This window comes from Ambystoma mexicanum, chromosome 4p (assembly GCF_040938575.1).
Source record: "Ambystoma mexicanum isolate Mex_15411 chromosome 4p, UKY_AmexF1_1, whole genome shotgun sequence".
Classification (NCBI taxonomy): Eukaryota; Metazoa; Chordata; class Amphibia; order Caudata; family Ambystomatidae; genus Ambystoma; species Ambystoma mexicanum.
Window position 1 is genome coordinate 1164126824 of NC_090927.1, and position 27020 is coordinate 1164153843.

At 49.1% G+C, this 27020-nt stretch overlaps 1 protein-coding gene across 17 annotated transcripts in view; it reads right to left on the minus strand.

The window, feature by feature from the left end:
* SYNE1 (spectrin repeat containing nuclear envelope protein 1) overlaps positions 1 to 27020 on the minus strand; it is a 1651720-nt gene that overhangs the window by 598197 nt on the left and 1026503 nt on the right. For all 17 annotated transcript variants that reach the window (XM_069606781.1, XM_069606782.1, XM_069606785.1 and 14 more), the window contains 2 exons: positions 25380 to 25562; positions 409 to 552 (listed from right to left, as the gene is read on the minus strand). In XM_069606781.1, the coding sequence (XP_069462882.1) occupies positions 409 to 552; positions 25380 to 25562 (327 nt within the window). The remainder of the gene's footprint in view (positions 1 to 408; positions 553 to 25379; positions 25563 to 27020) is intronic.

A 27020-nucleotide genomic window follows, 5' to 3' on the forward strand; every position in this document is an offset into this window, starting at 1 on the left:
TGGTGAAGAAAAATGGGCGAAGCATGCAAACGATTTATAAAATCAATAGCTAATCTTACATTAGTCAAAAGGAATCACAGTACTATTGACACAGGAGTATTGAGCCCTGTGTGGGAGAGGTATTGACAGCAGTGCTAACCCATAAAAAAAAAATACAGGACAGAAAGAAGATCATCAATTGCACTCTTGTCTTGTGTCATGCTTTCTGGAAGGAAGCCAGATAGGTGGGACTGTGGTGGGTAAGGCATATAAGAGATGTGTGTAGCGCCCACTGGTATCCCGGCAAGTGGCAAGACATTTGTAGCAAATCAAGTTTAGTTTTTAATGTGTGTTTACTAAGGGCATGGCTGCACAAATAGATTGTCTGAATTTCTTCCCAAAAAATAGATGGAAATCGGGGACTGTTACCTCATGGCGTGAAATCTGGTCCTGAAGTGCCTTAATGTTACTGGTTGTTATAGGTTTGTCCTGGATCTCATGGTGAGCATCCTCTATCAGTTTCTGCAAATGCTTCATCTCTTGTTCATATTGCTCGTACTGCACCACTGCCTCCTGTTTATGGGGACAGCAGGGTAAAATTGTGAAAGAAGCAATGATAAGATATTTAAAAATGTATACATGGTGCCAAACAAAGTAGGATTTCATGCCACCAATTCCTGGCATTGTAATTGCATTTCGTGATCAAGAAAACTATTTTTAAAGAAGATCATCATGACGAATAAAAAGTAACTATGACACATTTACCAAATGAATAAATCCAAAGACAATGTAAAATGCTTTACGAAGTAGTATACCATTAGTATTTTAATAGAATTAAAAGTAAAATAAAAATGAACAGTGAAAATAATAAATGCATTAACATTTTTGTTAATCAGTATTATTTATACTGATTGTTATTAAAATTATTATAACAAGCGCGACATAACAGGCATTTATTAGTTATAATCTACTATCCAATTATATTCTCGGTTAGTTGTGACGAGGGGTGCGAAAAATGTTTCCTAGCGTAGTGAAAAGTAGAATCAGCACTGAAATCCGCTTCGGCCCATTCTGCAAAATCAGCATTACTGCACTGTCGCCACTGAAATTTTGCCCGGCTTCGAGCGGTTTCATGCAGAGCGTGGGGTTTCGTTCTCATGTAAGTTTCGTCTAGCGCAAAAAGAAACTATGCACTGGTCTTTTTTATCCGATCCAGTTATGCATACTCATAGACGCATTCACAGGTTGGGGGGATGTTTTAGGAGATTCTGGGTTTGGATGTAACAGGGTACTTACACGCAGGCTAGGCTGATGTTTTATTTACAGGAGTTACTGGGTTTTATCTTTATTTATTTGATGGTAAACTATGACCTTTAAGGAGGTCTGCCCAAACCAAGATGGAGATGGTGGAAATAAGAGCTGATTGGTGAGATCAGCAGAAAGGGCCTGCGTGCAGTTTTCTAAACTGCCTTTCTTTCTGCAAATCAAGCAGGAAGGGCCAGTTTTAAGCAGCTCCTAGGTTTTGATGTTTTCTACAAATCTTCATATATATATATATATATATATATATATATATATATATATTCTGTTGGTCACTGGTGTTGCGCTTCTGAACAATTAAATATTTTAAAAAGTGTAATGCCGTTAAACATTTAAAGAGAAAACGTACGTCTTTTCATGACAAGCGTTTGCTTGCGGGAGGCTACGTCGGAGGAACGTTGGTGCGCATGCGTGGCTAACGAATGCTTGCCCATGAACGATGAGCAGCGCACTGGTTGTACACAATCTTTTTGAAACTCTGGGCAGTTGCTCTCTCAACGAACACTATTCTACTGAGCAAGACATTACCTGCTTGTCGAACGCTGCTTGAGAGAAAGAGTGGTGTCACTTTCTTCAATAAAGAGATTTCCATTGAGATATTGCGCAACGCTACAGAGCAGTGTCTCAGCATAACCTTTTAGCTGTGTAACAAATTCAGCAAGAGTTTTTGAGATCCTTGATCTATAGTAGGGAATATACTCCTCTTTCATGTTTTCACAAATGAACAGACTCTAAATGGATGTGTTTTTGTTTTAGTTTAAACTTGTGTGCAGAAGTTTTTTTTAGAACTCCCAATGACCGTCTCATTAGGGAAGTGTCTCTACTACAAACTGTAAGCAACTAAATCTCAAGGGAGGTGTTTGAAGAAAGAAATAAGAATTCCAGTCTAAAGAATTTACAGTGAAATTAAGGAGTCAGTTCAGCACGAACACTTTCAAAGTTCAGAATTCAATCTTCTAGCTATCAAGAAGAGGAAGACAGGTATTTAGTACTCTTTCAGGTTATTAGAATGTAGGAGAAGTGTAGCTTTGACTGACCGTATGTTTTTTTGTTTCTTCTCATCAATGCCGATCTTCACACAGTTGGAATAAAGAAGCGGAAATCTGTTATTTTTTATCTTATCTACTTCCCTTTCCCCAGGGGGTGTTTCAAAATCAGCTGTTGCCTCTATCAGCTGCAGGCGAATGCAGGCAAGACGCTCTTGTGGGTCTCTGGGGTTAGCAGCTCCTGCAGAGCAGGCAAGTCCAATCCTGACACCATGCTAGTTTCTTGCAGCGACACAAGAAACTTTGAGCCGGTTTTTCCAAACCGTGCTAGTTTCGCACAGTGCCACGAGAAACTTTGTGCGGCATTTTGATTCATGATAGGCTCGCACAGTTAATGTTCTCTGTACTATGGGCTTCTTCATTATGGATTAATCATACTTACCGAGGTATTCTTAAATGAAAAACAATCCTAGTGAATTCTTCATAATCCTTTCCTAATGTATTTCTAAAAAATGTATTACTCCTTATTGTTTGGTAGTAAGATTTTATTAAGCTATGCCAATGGTTTGTAGATCGCCAACTCTTAGCATCAGTCTGTACTAACTCAGGACCTTGGTAGAGTAGTAGAGCAGTCAGGCTTATCTTAAGAGGAAGATGTGAGCTGTAGGTAAGTACACTGAACCTTAGATAGACATGCACACCAAAGAAACTCTTACATATATAATTTATATAAAATGATATATTTATTATATATACACCAGAATCACTTTAAATACTTTACACTAGAACACTTCAGAATACTTGGGAATACACTTCAAAGGACAGACACTTTCGTGTTTGTTCACAGTTACATTTGTAGCAACGTTAGAAAGGGAAAAGACAATGTTATGGTATTATCGGTTATTAAGGGCACCTGCGGTCTCTAACAGTTTATACAGTAATATATTTAATCTGCAAACACATAGTAAAGTTACTTTAAGGGAGGAAAATGGTTAGTTAGTGTAACATTAGCTAGGTTCAAGGTTCTAGAGAGGGTTTCTTTGCACAGCAAGTCTTTAAGTCCAAAAATGCAACCCTAGCTAAAGGCAGTTCGCAGAGGGCTCAATGTCTTGACAAGCAGCAGAATATGAAGAGTTCTAGAGGATTTCTTCCAGTCTTTAGTGTTATAGAAGCAGCAAGTTAACAACTAACATGGGATACCTGTAAAAGGACTTCATGAAGGGACACAAGCAGCAGCTTGAGACAGAGGTTAGAGGGGGTGACCCTGGACACCTCCAGGTGCACACCAATGCTCTGGAGCGACGTCTTGGAATCAGGTAAGCAATACCTTTTTCCCCACAGTACCTTAGATTTGAAGAAAATGTTTGTGCTGAATGCTCCGTGATGTTGCAGCTCTGGACCCAACCTCCGGATTCTTTGGTCCGATGACTGAAGGCAGGACAATGGACGGGATCTCTCAGCAGCAGTCTCGAGGGAGGACCTGAGGCACAACTTTCAGCAACTTCTTGGTTCACTCTGCAGTTTTGGCGCCTTTTCTGCATCACCAACAAAGGACATGGATCGTCAGGTCAATCTTCTTCGCTTCCTGCAGTCGTGCACTCTAGTGGGGGGTCTGGGCGAGCTGGATCCGATCTCTGAAGGGTCCTTGCAGGTTCAGCAAAGATTTGGACAGATTCAGCCTTTTCACGACGATGCACTCAAAATGAACAGCAGGTCTCCAGGTATTGGGATTCTGCAGCTCTGGAAACTCTTAGGACCTTGGGAGATGGATCAATTCAAAGTACATCTTGGGACTGGTTGTTCCCACCAGTTAAAGGGAAGGAGTCGTCCTCTTCGGAGCTCCCCGGTCACATAGAAAACGGGGTCAGGACAGCAGTGGTCACTCACTGTGTTGCAAAGTGTCTGCAGGCGTCTCTGATCATCTTCTTCTTCGGTTACTTCAGCTTCCAGTGGTCGACTTGCTTTTCATTGCCAAAGCCTCACCTTTTATACAGTTCCAGCACACACTCTGGAATCTCTCTCTGCATTTTACAGAAAGGGGCGTTTGGCTGTCCAATCAGGACAGCCAGACCCCTGTGGGAGCTGGTCCTATTCAGGCACTCTGGCAGACAAAGGACAGGGGGGTGCCAGACACTTCTTGCCTGCCCAGATACTCTGGAACCTAGGCGGCGATACCCAAGGGCTCCCGCCAAAGGCAAAACACACACACTGCCCTCCCCTCCCCTCCCAAGATGGTAGAAGAAGGGCTAACAAAGAACAACCAGGCTAGTAATTGCAACAAAACGAAGGGAGGACCCAAGTTGGTACTTGGGTGCTTCTATTGTGCACTACCGGGGCTATGGACATAGCCTGCGGTATAAAAATGACACAGTAGTTGGTAGAACACGTCCACTACCACCAGCCATAACTAGGAGATTGTCCATGTGACTAAAAGTCGCAGGAGTAGAGAGAAGGGGGATACTAGGTATCCCTTTGGCACTTCACTGAAGGTGGTGTGTGCCAATCTCTCAGACTACCGAGTTTTGGGAGAGATACTAAGTATTAAGAACTGTAGTTACTTGAGGATATAGAAAAAGAATCTTAAAGGAGGATCCTAAGGGTCCCCAGCAACACTGCCCATAAGGAGTTGTGAGCTGCAGTAGTAAAACACAGATGCCTTTAAGAGCTATGGAGCAGACAGACTCCAAAGTACAGGTAGATAACAAAGAATAGAGTTCCAAAAGACAGAGCCCACAAGAATGAATGAGTGGAGAAAGGCTCCCCTCATTCAGGATTTATAGAAAAAAGTCCAGCAAAACGTGCTGGAGGTGTCACTAGGAAAGGGGATAAAGCATACAAATGATAAATCTCCCTAACACTTATCAGATAGAAATTGTCTTAGCAGTTGTTTTGACAACCTTGCAAAATGTCTGTCCTGGATTCCTTAAGCTATATATAAAGTAGCACTGCCCTCTAAGACAAAGACACTTACCTGGAGAAAAAGGCTTGCATTTGGGCTAATTTGCATACTCGCAATACCTTGCTGGTGTGGCTTGAAACTGGAGGTGAACTTCCAGCAATGGCTACTAGGTGCTGTTGTGGAATGTGCCTCAAATTGACTACCCTACTTTCACATTTCAGGTGAAAGGTTTTTTTTCAAGCCATTTTATACCCACCATAACTTTTAAGAGTGAAAGGTGAAACATATTTCAGTTTAGCTGTAACTGTTGTACGATGGTAAAATGAAGAGTTATGGTTTCACTTAAAAAAAGAACTGTTGTAGAATTCTGAAAATGCTTGTAAAAAGTAGTGTAACTTAACAGTAAAAAATAAAAGTATTGATACTCTTCTCCTGATAGCTCCCACTCACTTCAACCACTAGTCTTAACTAAACTGTAAGTGCTGAAAACCATCTGCACCTCCCTGATTCCAGAATTGTATCAGCAGCAAATACGACAGCTGGAATGCATCTTTCAGTAGTTTAGTGTTCCTCTGAATGATTACCTTCGCCAGTTTTGCTTGCACGCAGAAGGAACAAGTTACTTACCTGTAACTCCAGCATGGGTCTGGCATGGATTCACATGCTCATGAATATTCCCCGTCGTCAGGCTGGGAATCCTCGGTAAAGAAAAAATCAGTTTCAGTTTTGTTTCTGAACTGTCTTTCTAGTAGTAACCAATCACTGGTCTCTGGGTCATACTGCCCCCAGCCAATGACTACCCTCTACCCAAGCCCCTCTTCTGGCAGCCATCTTCAGATTTGGTAGCATGTGAAATGGCAGTAGGACGGAGAGAAGAGCCGCAGAGGGGTAGGAGGGAGGGTATGCATGTGAATCCATGCCAGACCCATGCTGGAGAACAACAGTTACAGGTAAGTAACTTGTTCCTTCTCCAGCATGGAGTCTGGCATGGATTCACATGCTCATGAATACAAGAATACATAGCAGTACATAGCACAACCACGGGAGGGGGCAAGGCTCAACATTAAGCATTTCAACAAGTCAACATTAAGCATCTCTTACCTCCTCACCAGGCTCACCTTCAAACTAACAGGTTGCGCAGCACTGCCTGGCCGACTCTGGACTCCTCCCTGGAATCCCGGTCGACGCAGTAGAATCTCGTGGAAGGTGTGCGTCAACCTCCATATAGCAGCCCTGCCGATGTCCAGAAGGGGTACACCAGACAAGAACGCCGTGGTAGTAGCGATCACTCAGGTTGAATGGGGTCTCGGACGGCCGGTGAACGGTCTGTTTGCCAACCGGTGACAGTGCATGATGCAGCCGCGAGAGGGCCTTCCCTTGGTTCACAGGTCCAAAGTTTACAAACAGCTGTGATGTCTTCCGAAGACTCTTCGTGCGGTCCACGTAGAACTTCAGCGTTCTACCCACATACAGTGAGTACAAAGTCCTCTGCCGGTGACGAAGGCGATGGGAAGAAAACAGGTAACACCAAGGGCTCGTTGAGATGGAAGTCTGACGGCACCTTGGGCATGAAGGAGGGGTGCGTCCTCAGCACTACCCCCGTCTCGTGGAATGTCAGGTATGGAGGTTTACAGGAGAGGGCCTGGATCTCTCCCACTCGTAGTGCGGAGATGATGGCCACAAGAAACGCTGTCTTCCACAACAGGAACTTCAATGGTGCCGAATGCAGAGGCTCGAATGGCGGCCCCTTGAGCCCAGTCAGCACCACGTTGAGCTCCCACGCCGGGGCCGGAGTCTTCACCGGCGGGAACTGTCCCTCATGAACTCCTTCAACCAGGCGATGAGACCACAGAGATGACCGCCCTGGAGTTCTGGTGTAGCGGGAGATAGCTGCCAGATGGATCTTGATGGAGGCATGTGCCAGCCCCGCCTTGGCCAGCGATAGCAAGTACGGCAGCACTTGAGGCGCCGTAATCCGCAGAGGGTTAATCTTCTGTGTATGGCACCAGACAGAGAACCTCTTCCATTTGTGTCCATAGCATTTGAGAGTCGAGGACGCTCTGGCCTTTGCAAGCACCTCCTTGCGGTCCGCCGGGATATCGTACCCTCCAAACTCTAGTGCTGCAGGAGCTAGGCCTGCAGGTTCAGCGATCCTGGGTCGTGATGGAGGATGGCGCCTCCTTCCCTGGAGAGAAGATCCGCATCTGTCAGTAGTTTGACCGGGGGGGACGCTGACATGTCCAGAAGGTACGGGAAACAGATCAGCCTCGGACACGCCGGTGCGACGAGGATCATCCTGCATGGGGACCGTCTGAGTTGACTGATGAGTCGCAGCAGCAACAGCAACGGGGGGGAACGCATACAGGAACAGGACGTCCCAGGGGAATGAGAAGGCATCGCCCATACTCCCCGGCTGGGGAAACCTGCTGGCGAACCTCCGGCACTTGCCGTTCATCGTCGTCGCGAATAGGTCGATCTGGGGAGTGCCCCATCGTCGGAATAGGAGGTCCCCTTGATCCTGCCGAACTTCCCACTCGTGGCACGAGGCAGCTCCCTGCTGAGTGAGTCAGTGATGGTGTTCTTTATTCCTGCCAGATAAAAGGGCACCAGGAACATCCCTTGGGCAATGGCCCAGTGCCACAGATCCTGCGCTTCCTTGTATAGGGATAGGGATCTGATGCCCCCCTACTTCCTGATGTAGAACATCGTGGTGGTGTTGTCGGTGAAGACCCTTACCACCTTGCCCTTGAGGGACGGAAGGAACGACCTGAGGGCCCAGAACACGGCTCGGAGCTCCAGGACGTTGACGTGTAGTGACCTCTCATCTGGGAGCCAAAGGCCTCTTGCGTGGAGATCTCCAGTGTGTGCTCCCCATCCTTCCAGGGAGGCGTCCTTCGTCACCGTTTCCTGATGTGCCGGGGTCTGGAAGTCCATGCCCATCGCTAGATGCGCGCGCATGCCCCACCACCGGATCGCTTGGCGGACAGTCTTGTTGAGTGAGATCCTGTCTTTGAAGCTGCCCGCCGCTTGCATCGAATGGGCGTCGAGGAACTCCTCCAGTGGACGCATCCGCAACTTGCAAAGGCGCACAAGGTAGATGCACAAGGACATCATGCCGAGTAGGGACTTGATGGACCTCACCCTGGCCACATCCATGGTCAACAGCTCTTGTACTTTGACCACGATGGCTTTCGTCCTTTCCTCCGATGGCGAATCCAATCGCGCCACTGTGTAGAGTCCAGCTCCCAGGAACAGGGCGTCTTGCGAAGGTACCAAGTGGGATTTCGCAAAGTTGATCGAGAATCCCAGATCCGTGAGCAGTTGGACGGTCTTCGCTGTGTGATCGACGGCGAGTTCCCTTCACTTTGCTCAGATGAGCCAATCGTCCAGGTAGGGGTAGACGTGGATCCCCTGCAGGCGCAGTCACGCTGCCACTGGTGCCAGGCACTTGGTGAAGACCCTGGGCGCCGACTTCAATCCGAAGGGAAGGGCCTTAAACTGATAGTGTCGCCCTTGGACCACGAATCGTAGGAACTTTCAATGTCCTTTGAGAATGGGGATGTGGAAGTAGGCATCCTCCAAGTCCAGCGACGATAGGAAGTCGCCTTCCTCCAGCTGTCCCAGCACGTGCTGGAGGGTGACCATCTGGAATTTCTGGGACTTGATGTATTTGTTTAGACAACGAAGGTCCAGGATGGGTTGCCAACCGCTGGTCTTTTTTCGGACGAGGAAGTACTGCGAGTACACTCCGTTGTCCCGTAGCCTCTTCGGGATCGGTTCTGTCGTGCCCTTTTTCAACATTGCTCGTACCTCCGGAAGTAGCTGTGGGACGTGGTTTTCCTTCCTGGCCACAGGTGGTAGACAGGGACACTTTCTTTGGAATTCCAGTGTGGGCCAGCGCGTCCAGCACCCAACTATCGGTGGAGATGGACTCCCAGACGCTGATGAATTTCGCTAGCCGGCCTCCCACTGGGGTGCTTCGGTGGGGGCCCGATGCCGCGGCCGGTTCAATCTTGCTTCGCCAAGGCCTTGGCACCTTGGCCTCCTTGGCGACAACAACGTCCTCCGGCCTTGCTGCGGCCTCAGTAGGCCTCCTGCGATGATGAATGGGCCGATTGGCGGTACGACGAGGAACCACCGCGAAATCCTTTGGAGGCACCTTGAGACTTGCCTCCGGAGGACCGAAAGGGCGGCTGTCGTTGATGGAGAGAACCCAAGGCCTGGGCCGTCTCGGTGTCCGCCTTGATGGCCCGCAGTGACTCGTCCACTGCCTTGCCGAACAGGTTGTTCCTGCCGAAGGGCATTTCCAGTACCCTGGTCTGCACGTCCTGACGGAAATCGGTCGCCTTAAGCCAACCGTGCTGGCAAAGGCAAACGCTGTTGCCTATCTGGCGAAAGCCGGTGTCGGCGATGTCCGTGGCCACCGTGATGGCGTGATCCGAAGCCACCTCGCCTTTCTGCAGGATTTCAAGGGCTTCCACCCTCTTGTCGTCTGGGAGGAAATCCAGGAGGGAAGCGATCTTGAACCACAGCTCCCTGTCATAGCGCTCCACGATCACGAGGGCATTGGCCGCTTTGATGGTCGTCGCCGCCGACGACGACGATATGACTCATCGCCCCATGGTGTCCAGCTTCTTCCCCTTGCCGTCAGGTGGGGAAGTGGAAGTTGATCCGTCGCCCCTGCCGATTTCTTCTTGGCCCCTGCGGAGACCACCGAATCCGGGGACGGCTGAGCTCTGAGGCACATTGGGGCGGAATCTGGGACCCGGTACTTCTTCTCATACCGGTCCCTCTTCGCAGGCACCGTGGATGGGTTCTTGAGTAGCGACAGTCCTTCGTCCCAGATGTCGTCTAATAACGGTACTGAGAGGACGGTCTTCCTCTTGGCCACCCATCGCTGGTAGAGGATACCCTCCTTCTGTTCTTCGGGACAAAGTTGGAAGAGCTCCGAAGCCCTGGCCATCATGGCGTGGAAAGAGCCAATTTTGTCGGGAGGGGAGGCAAGGGCAGGAGGTGATGGGAGATCTGTCCCATCATCGTCCGTCCCCGTCGTCGCCGTCTCCGTTCCCGTCTCATCCCCCGGTGAAGGGGAAGGAGGTGAGGGCTGGAAAGGAGGGCGAGGATGGATTTTCCTCCGCTTGTTTGGTGGGCTTCCCGACGGTCCAGGAACTGCTGGATCGTTCGCTGGGGTTAAGGGAAACCTTGTCCTTATCTCGGTACACAGGGCCTGGATAGCCATCAAGATTGCTCCTGAGTTGTCCTGTAGCATAGGCACTGGTTGCAATGGCTGGGGAGTGGGGTCCTCCGTCTCCTCCACGATCCGCGGCTCCTCGTCGGCTCCACCGTCGCTTTCTACGTCCGCCTCGTCGGGATCCCTACCGTAGGACCGGACTTCCTCGAACTTCTTGTCCAGGATCTTTGCGACGCCAGCCAGCTCATCTTCAAAGGTGGTATCAGTGTCTGTTATGGCTACCGTGCCCCCTCTTTCTCCACCCGGGGTTTCACAGGGGTCTTATCGATAGGCTGAAAAGAGGATTCCCTCCGGAGTGGCAGGGAAACTCTAGGCCTGAAAGTCGTCTCCCCTGGGGTAGCCTCACCAGGGCTGCCACGACTCCTTCGATCGAGACCTTAGCTGGGTGAATCAGGGCCTTCGCGACTTTGGGCGCACCTGAGGCCTTCACCGTGGGGGCAGGGTCGCTGCCTCGTTCCCCCTCGGCTGCCGCCATCGGGATCGACCGGGGCTTCGCCCGAAGCTTACCCGGGTTCTCCAACTTCCTCTTCACTGAGCCAGAGCGTTGGCTCATGGTTGATGGCGTCGGTGACATTGCGCCCTGCCTGGCAGCCAAGGAGCCCGAACCATCGGCGCTCCCGGTGCCTGCGGACTCGCTGTGCTTTGCCTTTTGTTGGACCCCCATCGCCAGAGCGCCCTCAAAGGTCTTAGAAGACCGCTCGGACTTCTTCTTCTTCTCACCTGCTGCTGGGCTTTTCCCCTCCAGCCAGTTGGTGAGTGGGTACGACAATCCCTCATTGTCCACTCGGACATGTTCTTACAAATGGCACAGTCCTTCTCCTTGAAGACATTCTGTAATCCGCACCCAGGGCAGCTCCTGAACAGCTTAGATCCAGGCGTCGTGTTTCCTTTGTCCTGGGCTATGTCCACGCGGGGTAGGCCTCAAAGATCTTCTGGAATACTTCATGAAAATTCGCCCTTGAGGGGCGTAGAAAATTCCGAAACGGGTCCCCGTTGATCGGAAGTAGAATCGGTGGAGCTTGAGGCTCAATTGACGGAAAAAATAATAGTTAACTCTTCGAAAAATCGCAAAACGCAGTAAAAGCTCGAAAGCTATAGCACGAGGACTCCTAAACTTGAATGTGTGGTAAAAATCTGAAAATGGCTGCCAGAGGAGGGGCTTAGGTAGAGGGCAGTCATTGGCTGGGGGCAGTATGACCCAGAGACCAGCGATTGGTTATTAGTAGAAAGACAGTTCAGAAACAAAACTGAAACTGATTTTTTCTTTACCGAGGATTCCCAGCCTGCTGACGATGGGGAATATTCATGAGCAAGTGAATCCATGCCAGACCCCATGCTGGAGAACCTCTTTTGTCACCACCGGATACCTCACTGCCAAACCAGAGACCGGCTATCACTATTGACCTTTGACTTTGTAAATTTAAATGTTTTAACTTCCAGCAGTCCGGACAAACCAGGTTTACCTATGGGATTGGGCTCTATATTTAGCATTGGGTCTTTCCTTAACATTGCAAGGCTGTGGGTTACTTCAGGATCAGTATCGGCTCTGCCCAACAGAAGCTAGTACATCCCTCCTATTAATTCTTATGAGAGACTAACACCTAACTGAGCTGACAGGGATCCTGAGTTTTCCCTCGGATGCTGACAACCAAACTTGGTAACTGACATTGGACAAAGACAGCAAATCAAATTGGTTGAGCATGACCTTTGAAGACTAAAGTGACTATTTTTAAAACTGCTTACTTGACTGTAAATGCACAGTTTACATACCTTCATAAAAGGGAAACTACTAATGTTCATTACATCTTAATCTGGACATTCCCATCCCATTGTTGAAACACTGATGCATAGAAATTTACCACAAGTCCCTGAATAAACGGTAGAATGACAAAGTGAACAAGTGGAAGGGAGTGCATTGTTAAGAACAGGAAAAGAACTAGACTGTCGACAAAGGAGTAGACCTGAAAACAAAACAGGGGACAACAGAAACTAGAGATGAGTTGAAAGTGGCCAGAAGCACAGCGCATAAATAAAACGGAGAGAAAATAATTCTGTTTGAGGGCACAGAAACAAAACAGGAAAAATCAGGCTGCGTATCAATGGGTTGTTTGTTTAAAAGAGGAAAACTAATATGCTAACCGATTATAGGGAGGGCTTTGGACAGGAAACCGCTACAGCAAAGTGGTGCAGCCTACTGGTATGCAACATAGGCCATTCAGGCCTGTTGCCTCTTCCGAAATATAGGCATGAGAACATCCACCTTTATTCATCTCAATTTCTAACATAATCAACAGCGATTTGCAAGCCAATTCACAAACAATAACTGTAAATTTAAGCAGACTAAAAAGTGCTGCACAGATTTATGCTTGCAGAGCATAATGCTAAGGGCCTCATCACGGGTTGGTGGTATCCCAGTGGTAATACCACGAGGATACCACCAGCGCAAATAGCGTTACTGCTATTCTGTCCGGCACTATTAGCGCTGGATCACGAGTAGCAGTTGGACGGTTATTGCCCATTCCCCATTGGGTCCATAGAGTTGGGAGGGTGCTTTTACCACTGGCGGTAATTGCTCTAGCGGTAATAGCATCGAAAACGGCCAGAAATGAGCAGTAAGTGGACATTTTTACCTTCAGCTTTTTGCTGCTTACTGCTCCAATTTACCACCCAAACAATAATAGGGCCAGCCCTTAAATGCGGCTATAATAGCGTTACCAACACATTTAAGGGCTGCTTCCCAACTCGTGATGAGGCCCTAAGACTGGATTCAGAACAGGGACATACACATTTTGTAGAGACACGATATATAGGAAGGTGTCACTCGTCTGGGTTCAGAATATGCATACAGCGTGTTAGGGCAGAATTCCTTTTTCGGGGGGGTTTTACTCTTACATTTTATGGGACTCAAAACCTTTTGCTTCTTTCCTCTTGGTTTTCTAGGCTCTTTGACTTTATTTTTGTGGTCAGAGGGACTTGTATTGAAGTCCTCTGTCTCTTGCTCCAGTTTAACTTTTGGCTGCTGAGGGTACTTCCTGGGCTGTCCCTCATCCTCCTCCTGGCCCCCCTACGTGGCCAGATTGGATGCCCCATCCTTGGACCGTCTCTGGGCCGTCTTACTGCCCTCTTCTCGTTTTGTCCTACTTAACCTAGCAACTTGAGGCAGGAAGCCTTTGCCATCCCGAAGGGTGGTGGGACCCCACTACCCCGCCTCTTTCCTTCATCTGAGCTGTCTTTAACACAGCTACTGTTAACCCCATCATAAGACCATTTTCAGCTTACTGGCTGATCCATTCTGCACTCCAAGACATTAAAATCCACTTGGTCGGGTTCCTTCACCTTCCTGATCTATGCATAACATTTCTACCTATGGAAATGTGTTGCGTTACTGTTGGTTATCAGTTGGATTTTTTGTACCACTGCATTTTCTGGAGTCTAATGACACCATTCAGGCCTGGTATTGTAAGCCTACATTTATTTTAACTTTTGGTGACCCCTTGGCAGGCCTTGCAAAATCTTTAAAATCCTACCTGACCTGCAGGTCCAGTAACTTATTTTATCCACTCAACCTAAGAGAAACGAACTCGACCAATGAACTTGATGACTTCATATATTTTGTATTGAAAAGCCATGTTGATGCAAGAAGAAACATTACCAGCAACGTTAATGAGCCTTTTCAAAATTCTCTTCCTGGACACGAAACACAATCTCTTCTATATTTATATTTGGGAAAGTGGCATTGTATGTTTGGGGTTGGCTCTACCCCATAACAGTTGGTGGGCTGAGATTTTGGCCCATTGTCAGCATATCAATCTGAGGTGTACTGGAAATAGTGAAATCTGACCAACCCTACCCATTCGCCATGGCACAGGGCGCGGTACGGCCCTGTGCTATCAGATTTGGGAAAGTTTGTTTGTATGTTTGGGGTTGGCTCACACCCTATAAGAGTTGGTGAGTTGAAGTTTTGGCCCAAGGTCGACATACCAGTCTGGGGTGTACTGGCGATAGTGAAATTTCACCAACCCCTCCCATTCTCCATGAACAGGGCAGGGTCAGACCCTGTGCTATCAGTACAGGCGATTTCAGCAGACTGCCGATTTTGTGATTGTTGGCTCCAGCCCCACAACAGTTTGTTGGCTAAAATATTGGCACAAGGTCGGCATTCCAGTCTGGGGTCTACTGGCGATAGTGAAATCTGACCAACCCCACCCATTCATCCTGCACAGGGGTGGATCGGGATCCAGCACTGTGTAATCAGTATAGCTGATTTCAGGAGATTGCTGATTATGCAATTTTTCAATAATAGGAAGGTTTAAGTTACTTACCTGTAACTCTTGTTCTCCAGCATGGGGTCTGCCATGGATTCACATGCTCATGAATTTTCCCCATCGTCAGTCTGGGAATCCTCTGTAATATAAAAAAAAGCTTGAAAACTACATTTCTCTTCTAAACCAATCACTGTACTCTGGGTCATACTGCCCCCAGCCAGTGACAGTCCTCTCTCTAAGCTCCACCCCTGATGGCCATCTTCAGATTTGGTAAGCACATAAAGAGGCAGTATGAACCAAGAAGATGCACAGAGGGGAAAGAGGGAGGGTTTGCATGTGAATCCATGCCAGATCCATGCTGGAGAACAAGGGTTGCAGCTAAGTAACTTATACCTTCTCCAGCATAGGGCCTGGCATGGATTCACATGCTTATGAATAAAGATTACACAGCAGTACATATACACAACCACGGGAGGTGGCAAGGCTCAACAGAAGTAAAAACACTCACCCCTGGAACAGACTCACCTCAAGTGAACACTCCTCCCTGGAATCCCTGTCAACGCAGTAGAACCTCGTGAAGGTATGCGTGGACCTCCATGTAGCAGCCCTGCAGATGTCGAGCAGGAGCAGACCAGAGAGAAACGTTGTCGTTGCTGAGATGGCTCTGGTGGAATGGGCTCTCGGCCGGCCTGGAAGAGGTCTGTTAGCCAGCCAATGACAGTGCATGATGCAGCTGGAGAACCACCTGGAGATGGAAGCCTTCAACAAGGCCTTCCCGTAATTCACAGGTCCAAAATTGACAAACAACTGAGAAGTCTTTCGAAAATCCTTTTTGCGTGCCACATAAAACTTTAAGGCATGAGCAACGTCCAGCGAATGCAAAGTCCTCGCCGCTGGGGTCGACGGATTCGGAAAGAAGACAGCAACAACAAAGGCTTGTTGAGGAGGAATTCTGATGGCACCTTCCGCATAAAGATGGGGTGTGTATGCAACACCACCCTAGTAGCGTGGGCGGACAAGTACGGCTGTTTGCAAGACAGGGCCTGAATCTCCCCGACCCGCATGGCTGAGGTGATTGCCACGAGAAAAGCCGTCTTCCACGAGAGAAACTTCAGTGGGGCCTGTTGCATCAGTTCGAAGGGTGCCCCTGTGACCGTAGTCAAGACCACACTGAGTTCCCAAGCTGAGGCTGGAGCCTTCACTGGCGGAAAAGTCCTGAAGAGGCCTTCGAGGAACTCTTTGACAAGTCTGTATGAGCCCAGAGAAGGCCTACCCAGCGTCCTGGTGTAATGGGATAGAGCGGCCAGGTGCACCTTGATAGAGACTTGAGCCATTCCAGCCTTGGCCAAGGAAAGCAAGTATGGCTTGAGTTGCAGGGCTGTGACATGCAGAGGAGTAATCCTCTGAGCCCGGCACCACACAGGAAAATGCTTCCACTTATGGCTGTAGCCATCAATGTCGACAAAGATCTGGCCCTTGCCAGGATGTCTTTACATTCCGACGGCAGGCAATAATGTCCAAACTCCAGGAGCCAAGCCCTGGGTCTCAGTGATGCAGGTACGTGGTGCCAAATTGCCCTGCATTCTCTGGCGAGAAGATTGTGAAGTAGAGGCAGCTTGATGGATGAGGCCGCCGACAGACGTAGCAGGTCTGGATACCAGATCTGTAGCAGTGACGCCAGAGAGATGAGTATCATCCTGCAGTGACGTTGTCTGAGTGGGTTGAGTCATAGCAAGAGTGGAAAAGGAGGAAAGGCGTAGAGGAAGAGTCCCTCCCACGGGAACGAGAAAGCATCCCTCATGCTCCTCGGTTGCGGGATCCTGCTCGGAAACCTTTGACACTTGGAGTTTGTCGCCGTTTCGAAGAGGTCTATCTGGGACCGACCCCTTTCGCGGAACAGAAGATCCACTTGATCCTGGCCAAGCTCCCATTCGTGACAAGAACATGGCTCCCTGATGAGTGAGTCTGCAATGGTGTTCTTGGTGCCTGCCAGGTGAAACGGGATGAGGAACATGTCCTGAAGAATGTCCCAGCGCCACAGGGCCTGGGCATCCTGGGATAGAGCCACAGAGCGCGTCCCGCCCAGCTTCCGGATGTAGTAGAAAATGGTGGTGGTGTTGTCAGTGAAGATCCTCACCACCTTCCCCTTCAGCGACGGCAGGAATGACCTGAAGGCCCAGAAGACCGCCCGAAGCCCCACGAGATGGATCTAAAGTGCCTTTTCTACCGGTAGCCAGAGGCCTCTGGCATGCAATTGTCCAGTGTGGGCCCCCCAACCTTCCAGGGAGGCATCCGTGGTGACCATCTCCTGGTGCGGAGGGTCTTGAAACAGAACTCCTTGCGTAAGGTGAGGGTGGCGCACGCCTCACCACTGGATCGCCTGCTGGAACTCCCAGCATCAAAACACACAGGATTACTGAGCCCTCTTTAAGCAATTGCAGGACCATAGGATACCAGTTCATCTGCCATCAGCGTCCGTTGAGGAGTCACTTCCCGAGTCCAGGTCCATTGATGGCACAGTTCACGGCCGGCAAAGCCGCACCTGGCGGGAACCAGGGGGCCACATTGGCAAAGTCCCTTGATGTTCAGAGCAGAGCAGCGAGACGCCGGTCGTAGGGCATCCAGGCTGCTCCATGTGCTGTTAATGGGGCACTGTGTTGTTGATAGGATACGGGTGACAGGACATCACTCACCCCCTTCGTCGGCGATGTTCTCCCGATCTGGCACATCTCTTTCCTCCAGGAGCACAGAAGGGCGCACAAGCACTCAGGATGAGCTGCAACCCATTTCTCGACTGATGCACTGATTCTTGGTGTTGGGGCCCACGGCTGCCTGGTTAATTGGTCAGACACAAGTTGTCGACTGAACTCAGGGGGGTCCGGCAGGTATCTCCCCCAAACCCTGTTAAGCCTGGTCCTTTGATGGCATAACGTACAGAGTGTCATTAGTGACAGGCAGCCAGGGTGTCCTCAGTGGCAGGCAGTCAAGGCCACTAATATGGTAGGCAGGGTGGCTTGTGTTCCGACGGCGCTGTAACGGGGTACTGGGTCTTGTCTGGCTGCCAATGCTGGGCTGGATTGGCGTCACCGGTGCGTGGTGGGAGCAAACCCCTCGAAACATCTAATAGCGGATCGCGCCTCTTCCCCGGTGCTGAAGGGCCGCTACCTCGTCCTGCCTTGCCAATGCTACATCCCTTGCTGGACAGTACCGGCATAGCAGGTGCGCAATGATACCCGGTCTCTCGGAGTGCCCAGCAGTGCAGAATGTCCCCTATCCCATGCAGCACCTCATGGATGGCGCTGTTAGTGCGGTGTACAGTGTGCAGATCGTTCCAACATCCTGGGTTGGAGCCTTGATAAACATGAGGGTGGAAGCCCTTCTGTCGAGGTGTTGTGGACCCTGTGGGTGCTGGTGCCGTCGCTCTGCTTTGTGTCTTGTGCACTCACCACGGGTTGCGCCTTGGGACCGGCTGCTGGGGCGCCTCTGGCCGGCAGTTGCTATCTCCATTACCACTGGGCATCCCGGAAACTCGCTGGGACTCTTTGATTCTTGCTGCCACCACGAGGCCTGGGATCTTTCAATGGGGCCCCTTTTCGATGCCAGGAGCTCCGACGGGGAGCATGCATTCTCTTCTCTACTGCTCCTTCCAGAGCACAGTGGCTTCTCCCCAGCAGCAGCCCGGGATCTTCTTTGCGGTGCGTTGGGCAACGTGGCCCTCTCCGGGTGCTGCCTCTTGTGTGGGTCTGGCAGTAGTCACAGGCACGGTTGATGCTGTCGCCTATCTTTGTTTGTGTGCTCTGACCCTAGGGGAAACGCATTCCACTGCCTTAGCAGCCCGGGAACCCTGCAGAAGTGCAGACAGCAGCGCAACCTCATTCCCATATTACAAATGGCTATTGTGCAGTCTTGGGTGCTATTATTGCTGTGCAGGGAGGGACTCCAGCTCATGAGGCCCACTGCATACAGCATCCCAGGCCCTGATGACACCAATGCCAACGTGCATTGCACTTCAAATTTTGGATTGGAAAACTCTGGGCTCGTAGCTTTACATTGTTTCACTGCCTCCTGGCCCGGGATCTTTCTGGGGCCTCTATCATCACAGCTCCAACACAGGATTGCTTGATTGTTCTACTCGCCAATCACTGCGGCGGCCATGTTTACACTTTCGCTTCTCCGACCCTGTGGAGCTGCTGGAATTTGCATCTATCTGCGGCCCAGGATCTCGAAGGGCAGCAGGTTCTTTCTTCTGCCGATCGGACACAGAGCTTTGCTGCTTTCTCACCTCCAGCCTGGCCCGGGCTGACATGGAGCATCGGGCACCTTTCGAGCTCTGACATAGTGTGCCTTCGATTCACCCCCATGCAGCCCGAGATCACTGTGGGGGACACCAGCACATCGAAACTGCAGGGGTGTGCCACACCGGCATGAGGCGCTTCCTATTTACACTGCCTTGCCAGCCCAAGTAAGCTTGTTGGATGATGGGTCGGGGATCTTTGTACGGCCATATGTTCTTGCTTCTACATTGCTGCCCCAAAGCCATTTGCTGTTGTCGCCACCTGAGCACAGAGTGCACAGAGGGCCATTGCCATCACCTCCTGCTCCGACATGGAGCGCATCAAATGTGCTTCTGTGCGGCCTGGAATCGCACTGCCAACGGCCTGGAAACTTCTAGCGAACAGCGGGTGTTTTCTTCTCTTTGCGTCTCACCGCTCAGCGGCCCAGTTATGCCATTGGGGCTGCTGGCTCAGCGAGACTGCCATCATAAGCTGCACTGGGCAACACATTCTCTTTTCCATCTGCCGAACGCACAGCGCTTCCTTACTGTAACCGCCGGCGAGCCCAGGTTGGCTTGTTGGGTGCAGCGGACAGCTACTTCCCGCTAACAGGGGCGAGGGCCGGGTTGGACTCTCGCCTCCCTCTTCCTTTGGAGCAGGGAAACACTGCTCTCCCCCCCAGGGGGAGACCATCATCCATCGCGGCATTGGCCGCTCGACTTCTTTTCTTTTCTTGGTGTCGCAGGGGTTGGGCTGACTCCCTCCCCCTCAGCACGACAGATGCCACCGGGGACAGGATGGCTCCCTCTCTTCCCGCGGCGGATGCCTCACAAAGGCTCTCTTCTCTGCCGGCGGCATCGGCCACCCAATAACTTCTTGGGGCATGGCCTGCCTCATCGCGGCACATGCCGCTCAGTAGGCATCCACTGGGGGTGGGGGCCACCAGTTCTTTACTTTATTGCCTTTTCCTATTGCAGGGTGCAGGCATGCTCCGCCCCCAGCCGCACGAGCACCCTCCTCAGAGAGCCGCGGCCAGGGCGGAGGCATGCAGGTCACATCGGCTCACTGCAGCGGTGGCCTACCGCTTCTCCTCCTTGCGGCTGCAGCCACATTATTCTTCTCTTTTGCAGCAGGATGCCGCCTCACCGCAGGGTGGCCCGGGCCTTCACCGCAACACATACGGTGGGGCGCAGGCCTAACCTGGCAAACGGTGGGGGCCGGGCACTGCACTTTTCGCTCTCCCCCTTTTCTGGATTCCACGAGATCCACAGGGATTGCACTACGTGTACTCGTCATCGTCACTCTCCATTTCCTCATGAAAGAGTGACTTCCTCGACGCCATTGTTGGGGGTCGCCTGCCATGGACATCCGGCAGGCGCCCCTGGGTGCTGCTTCCGTCAGCACACCACAGGCCCAGTGCCTGTGGGGGTTTGGGGCCTGCCCTGGACATCCGGCAGGCCCCTTAGCACTATGGGACATCAGCGCCATCGGGGTGGGGGCACAGCCTGCCAGGCTCCTGACCATGCGGACCCATGCCACCGTCCTGGCACGAGGGTCCCATGGCAACAGGGCCTGCAGGCCTGGGCCGCCACGTGTAGGCCTGCGGCCTACATCATTAATGAGACACGACTCAGACCAACCTCTTATGGAGTCTGCAGCCGTTCTGTTTCACGTGCCTGCAGGGGCTCCCTTTATTACCTTGGGCCATGACACAGTCATGGCCTATCTTAAAGGGGCAATACACATGGGAGGGACACATCCCCTTAAAGGGGCAATACACATGGGAGGGTCACACCTAACAACAGGCACCGGGCTCCAATGCAGCTGCCACTCCTCCCCAGCCCATGACTTGTGATTTGTTCCGTCAGTAATGTACAAAAAAGAGCCCATATGTCTGAAATTTGTGCCGATGTTGCATTGTCCTTACCAATTTCTCAGATTTCTTATATTCTCGCTATGTCGCAGTACTCCATTGTAAGATCAGCTAGCCTCCACTCTTGCTCCTCGCACCCCACAGTGAACCTGTGGTGGTCTGTCCGGTCCTTGCTGCCAAAGTCATTGACCTTGGATCCTAGGTGAGCTGACACTGTCACTCTCTGCCTCTTTCAGGGTCTGGCCCGTGCCACCTAGAAGGCTGCCAGCGGCTGTGGTTAGCAAGACTTCACCCTCTATCGGCGCTTCTGGCCTCACTGCACAGGGCCAGAAACAACTTTTGGTTCTCCCAGATCCATGCCCCAGCATTAGAAGGCCATTAAATAACTCTGTTATGGACAATATGTTCCATTTTCAAACTCCTCAGAATCCTTCTCTTCCTCAACACTGGAGCTTGGGCTACCCCGCGTTCCACACCCTTGGATCAAAGCTTGTATAGTGACAAGCTCAGTAGCTTGGACTTGGTAATAGGGCATGGGAACCCCCTCTCAAGTGGGGGTGGGAGGCCTATCATGGAGTAATCCAGAGACAGTCATTCCTCTGAGGAGGACAGTGGCAGTTGAGAGGGTCACAGTTCCTACCCATCCTTGTGCCAGCCTGATGTCATGCAGTTCACATTTGTCTCACACCTTGCCTCCTGTACAAAGTGCTTGCCACTTGTTCCACCGAATTGGAGACAACCCAAACACACAGCACTAAAGAGGAAGCAGCCATTTAGGGCCCCATGCTCTCTGTGACGTATCATCAGAGTCGAAGACCTGAATACATGAATGCTACCCTCCGAGTGCTGCCAGGGTCATGGAGAACCAGCGGTGAGAGAGCCAGCCGACCAACAATCACATGGCTGAGGTAGAAGTTGCACAACACTCTCCGGCGCTGAGTGCAATGCACTGCAGCTAGTGGTTCCTTCCCTAGACCACCAGTGACTTTACAGTGGGGTTTTAAACTTCAAAGACACTATACTTACCCTGGGGGTGCACAGAATCAAACCCCCCTAACACGAACAGGGACATTGAATGGCACAGGCTGACATAATTGATCCCCATTGGACCCGTGCAGAGAAAAGGGGCTTGGTTTATTTCGCTATTTAATGGTTGTGTTGAATTTGTCATATCCCAGGCAGAAAAGACTGGATTAGATTGGACAGGAAAGCAAACCAATGGAATGAGCAGGGGCAACATAAAAGGAAGAACTGGAAGGATGAAGCCATCCGTGTCACAGGAGGTGGATGTGGCAGACCGAGAGACCAACAGAAGGATAGAAGATGCACCAGAGTGTGGAGGTGATTTGTTGAGAAGGTGAGGTATTGTTTAGTGAGTGCAAGTGCTACTGTGATGTGACCTGGCGTAACAGTGTGACGAGTGTGGTTAGGCGTGATAGTGTAAGGAGTGAATGTGACGTGTACAGGACTGAGTGAAAAGAGAGGGCCTGATTAGGAGGTGTGTTGTGCTAGTAATAGAGGTAAGGAGGGAGTAGTAGAGTGGAGGCGGGAGTCATAGTGAGTAGGAGAGTGACAACATCAAAGGGTGGAGGCGAGAGTTAGATGGAGTGACAATTCTAAGGGAGAGAGGGGAAAGTAGTAGAAGGCAGAATGGAGTGGAAGACGTGGGCATTAAAGACAGGAAAGAGGGTCGGGTCAAATGTCTAAAATGCACAATCCCTTTTCCCTTTAGAACACTAACCTGCTGCTGGAATAGGAAATGTTTGGAAGTCCCTGCGGGAGTTTAGGTAGAGAACTCCACGTGCCTTTAAGTTAATGTTAGGGAGTTTTATTAAAGTCCACCTAAGGCAGGACTATAACAGACTCTCCTTTTGTGTACAGGTCTCCAACTCTTAGTATAGGCCTAAACTACCCAAAAGGTTTGGTAGCTATGGCTGAGCAGTCAGGCTTATCGTAGTAGAGAGAAGGACTGTAGTAGAGTACACAGACTTTTGAGTACACAGTCAAGAAGACAGTTACACACTTGCAGTTATATATACATATCATTATTTATTAAACATACTAGGCAGTGTTAGGTTCACTTTCCAATTAAAGTAAGTAAGAGAAGCTTGCATACATATATACAGTAACTTTTGCAATTGTAACTCAATTCAATTGTAAACCTTAAGTTGCAATTCAAGTAAGTGAAAGAGTTTCTGTAGGTTAGCAAATGTATTCATCAAGCAACATTCATAAACGGATAATACTGGTAAGTAAAATAACTTGTTACAAACTTGTAGGATAGTTGGAAGAAATTCAAGGTAAGTAAAGCACTTGGCAAATAATACTTTGGAATCACTGGTTTAAGGAAGTAATGAACTGAGACCAACAGAGAGCAGGTAAGACTTTTTACGTTCACAGAGGCCTTAGCCTTTAGCAATCCATCCCTATCTAGGTTTGAGAGTCTCAGAGGAAGATTGGAGGGCAAAAATAAGTAAGGAAGCAGCTGAAAAGAGTCAAGAATTCCCAAAGAAGACTTGTAGTAAGTACGAGTTCTTAGTTGTCAAAAAGGTTCAGGGACTTCAGAGAAGACTCCCTGTAGGTGCACTCCAGCAGCAAAGTTAAGTTCTACCAAGAGTCTGACAGTACCTTAATCATGGAGGAAAAATTGGAGCACAAAGATTCCACGATGTATCAGCAGCAGACCAGGTCACCGGATTATTTAGACTAAAGAAGGGACACTGGATGAATCTTTGCAGCAGCAGTCGAGTGGAGAGGCTCTCAGCAAAGGATTCAGCATGGTATTTGGTTTTTGGTGGTCTTTTCAAAGCAGCAATGAAGAACGGTTACAGTCCGGTTGACAAAGCCTACTCTCTTGGCCCAACCTTAGGATAAGGGGGCTTCAAGGAGCAGAATCTTGCCTCTGGAGGTCTGGACAGAGCCCATGAAAGTTTCGGAAGGATTTGCTCTTTGGAACACAATGCAAGGCACACTGGCCACAGGTCCGAGGGTATTGGTGGTTTACAGCCTGTGAAGGTCACAGCTCATCATGGGATGGCTCGAAAGGCAGGTTGTCTTCAGCCTGGTTGGTCACACCAGCCTAAGGGAGGAAGTTGTCTGGATAGGAGATTCTTTGTCGCTTGGAAAAAAGGCCAGAGAAGCAGCGGCCCCTCAGATGGCTCTGGCGGTCTCTGCGGTAGCTGCAGATGTGCTTCTTCTTCTCCTCTTCGGAATGGATCTTACAGTTGTCGACTCTGGGTTCAGCATCAAGACCCTCACATTTTAGGCAGGAACCCAGGCATTCAACATGCATACTGTCAGTCAAACATGGGGTGGGGGCTGTCCTTTTCAGTCAGCCAGCCTCCCATCGAAAACTGGATCTAAGCAGGCACACTGGAGGCCAAAGACCTGTGGAGTTTCGGAGTCCTCCCAGCTTCCTATCCTCCCAGACACACTGGCGCCTTTGGGCGGGTTTCACAAAGGCATTCCGGTGAAGACAAAGGCTACGCTAATACATTTCTACTATTGTCTAGGGTTCCCTTTTTCTCCCCACCCCTTAGCCTTATATGTACCTTGCTTACCACCAGGCAGTGTGCATAAATTTAACCTAGGAGTTGGCAGAGTTTGTATATGGCCCTTTAATGTTTTATACATGCACCGTGTAACTAGGCATTATGTGTAACCCAAAGGGTTATTTGACCTTAGTTGCTGTGATATTCTATAATAAAAGTGTAAATTCTTCATTATACCAGTGGATTATTTTCTCTGGGGGTAACTATTAGGACTAACTCTACTTCACTGCCAGTCTAACTCCTCCCTTGAATGAAGACATATTGCTTTGCCGTTGCTAACCTGAGAAGGGTTAGTGTAACATTTGTTTGGGATTCCTGTCTTGCCAATAGGTTACATGTTTTACAGCCACCACCAGAGGGCTGTGGAAACATCTCCTTAATACTAACAAGGAACCAAGCATACACCTAACTACTACAGATTACTTGACTCACATGACATGCACGATGGAAACTGCAGCCGGCTTCCTCCAGTCCATGCACTAGCAATGTTAAATCCACGGAATAGCCCTCTACTGATTTTGGAAGGATCAGTAATTTGTTTTATACTTTTAGCAAGAGGTTCAAATCAATACTATGTAACTGCCCCGTGATGGGGCATTAGCACAGCTTCTCCCTCAGCATTACCATTGGCCTCTGTGTACATCTTTCCTCAAAATGCTCCAAAACCCTGATGCAGGTGAACTCAGTCTCTGCTGTTCTCAATTTACTGCCACCACCACATCCCTATTTGTGAAAAAGTAGACATGTGGAAAGGCAAATCTAAAATAGCCTTTGTTAATTCTACATGCACACATTTTGTGCTGCATTCCATTGTTAGGGCAAGGTTCGAAATGGCTAGTGCCAAAGGCATCCCTTTACTCAGAGAAGTGACGCCATTTGATTTAATAAATGATGTTGGTTTTAGTAGTGCTTGAGTGTAATACATACTTCAGTTCAAACCAGCTTAGTCTGTTTACAAACAGGCATCATGCGTCTACTTGCCTGCATGATGTTACACTGTTGAATGGCTGTATGCTGAAGCCGACTTGCTTCCTCCTGCAGTCGGAGTGCGGTGTGACAGATTGGCAGGCTGGTGACCACTTCCTCCGGAATCCTCAAAGCACTCTGGCATACCTGAACTGCATGAACCCTTGGTTTTAGTGACTCCATTTCAGATAGGAGATGCTGCAAAAGAAAAGTAACCGCTTTTGTAAACATTGTGTATATATACATTATAAGCTGCCCAAAAAGTGCTCTTCATATGAGTTGAGCAACTTAACCATAACTACACGGTCGCTACCGCAGGCCATGTAATATATGTGATCAAAAGCATTTTGGAGAGACCTACTACACCTATTTTAACATGCGTTTTGACAATGAGACGTATATACTGAAAATAAACCATATTTCTATACTGGACCCTTATTAAATTAAAAGCAATAAACACACAACCCTATTGTCTAAGATTTACCCTGCATTCTATTAGTTATCAACAGTGCCTTGAATTGACAGTCAGACATCACAAAGTAGAGTGCCACATATTTAAAATGCAACATTTTATATATTCATTCATTCACTGCAGTTTGGGACCATGCTGCAGTGTGAGCAAGCAATTTGAAAGCACCATGTGTATGCAGAGGACAGGGGTTAGGGAGAGCTGGAGAAGGGCTAGGGTAGAGTGTGGGGATCACAGTCAAGCCAAGGATTGCCTTCTTGAACACTAGGAAAAAGTTTTATGTAAACATAAAAGTTACAGTATTTTGTATTCATTGTATTCATTTTTAGTCATATGAATGCAGTCCCAGGTGAGAGGATTCTTGCCCAAGGTTGCTCGGCTTCATGAGAGGTTTGGTTTGGGTCAGGAGCTATGGTGCGCATTTGCTGGCACACTTCAATAATACAATGAAATACTCAACTCTACCAAAACAGATAAAAGTTTTACATGGACAGGATCTGGGATACTGCTGGCCTACCATATCATTTCACACAATTTAAAAGTAGTGCATGTTTTCAGGTTGAGTTGGATTGAGATTTGTAAGGGGTGAGACAAGGGACATCTGAAGTATGTGTGCGACTTTGGTATACTTAATAGTCCACCTCATCTTTGGCCTTGTGTATTAACATTTAAATGATCTTACTGGGCAGCCGCTTTCCTGCTCTCTAATTATAGAACTATGCATTTGGCACAGAGACTGATATGGGTGAATATACTGCATATTTCTCAACTGGGTGCAGAATGGTGGCTCTTCTGGCATTACCGAGGCTGATTTAACAGCCTACAAATAATAAGACTACTAATACGACTAAAAAGTCACTAAGGTACAACCACTACCACCTGTTATTCAAGTAAACTTGTAATTTCCATCCCCTTTACATTTCATATATGAGACCAGCACCCCCCCACCTTATGTGGAGTGCTAGGAAATACAATGTATCCCCTTTCTCACTGTCGTGGTAACATTTATGTTACAATAGCAAGCTAACCTGAAAGCCTGGTGGCAGTGGGTATACCTTAATGATTTGTTTAGTCATATTAATCGCAGGCTGTCAAATCAGCCACGATAATGCACAGGGAGGGCCACCATTATGCTAGAATGGTGGGCTCCTTCTTTTTTCACCATTTTAAGTTTACTGGTTGTTTCT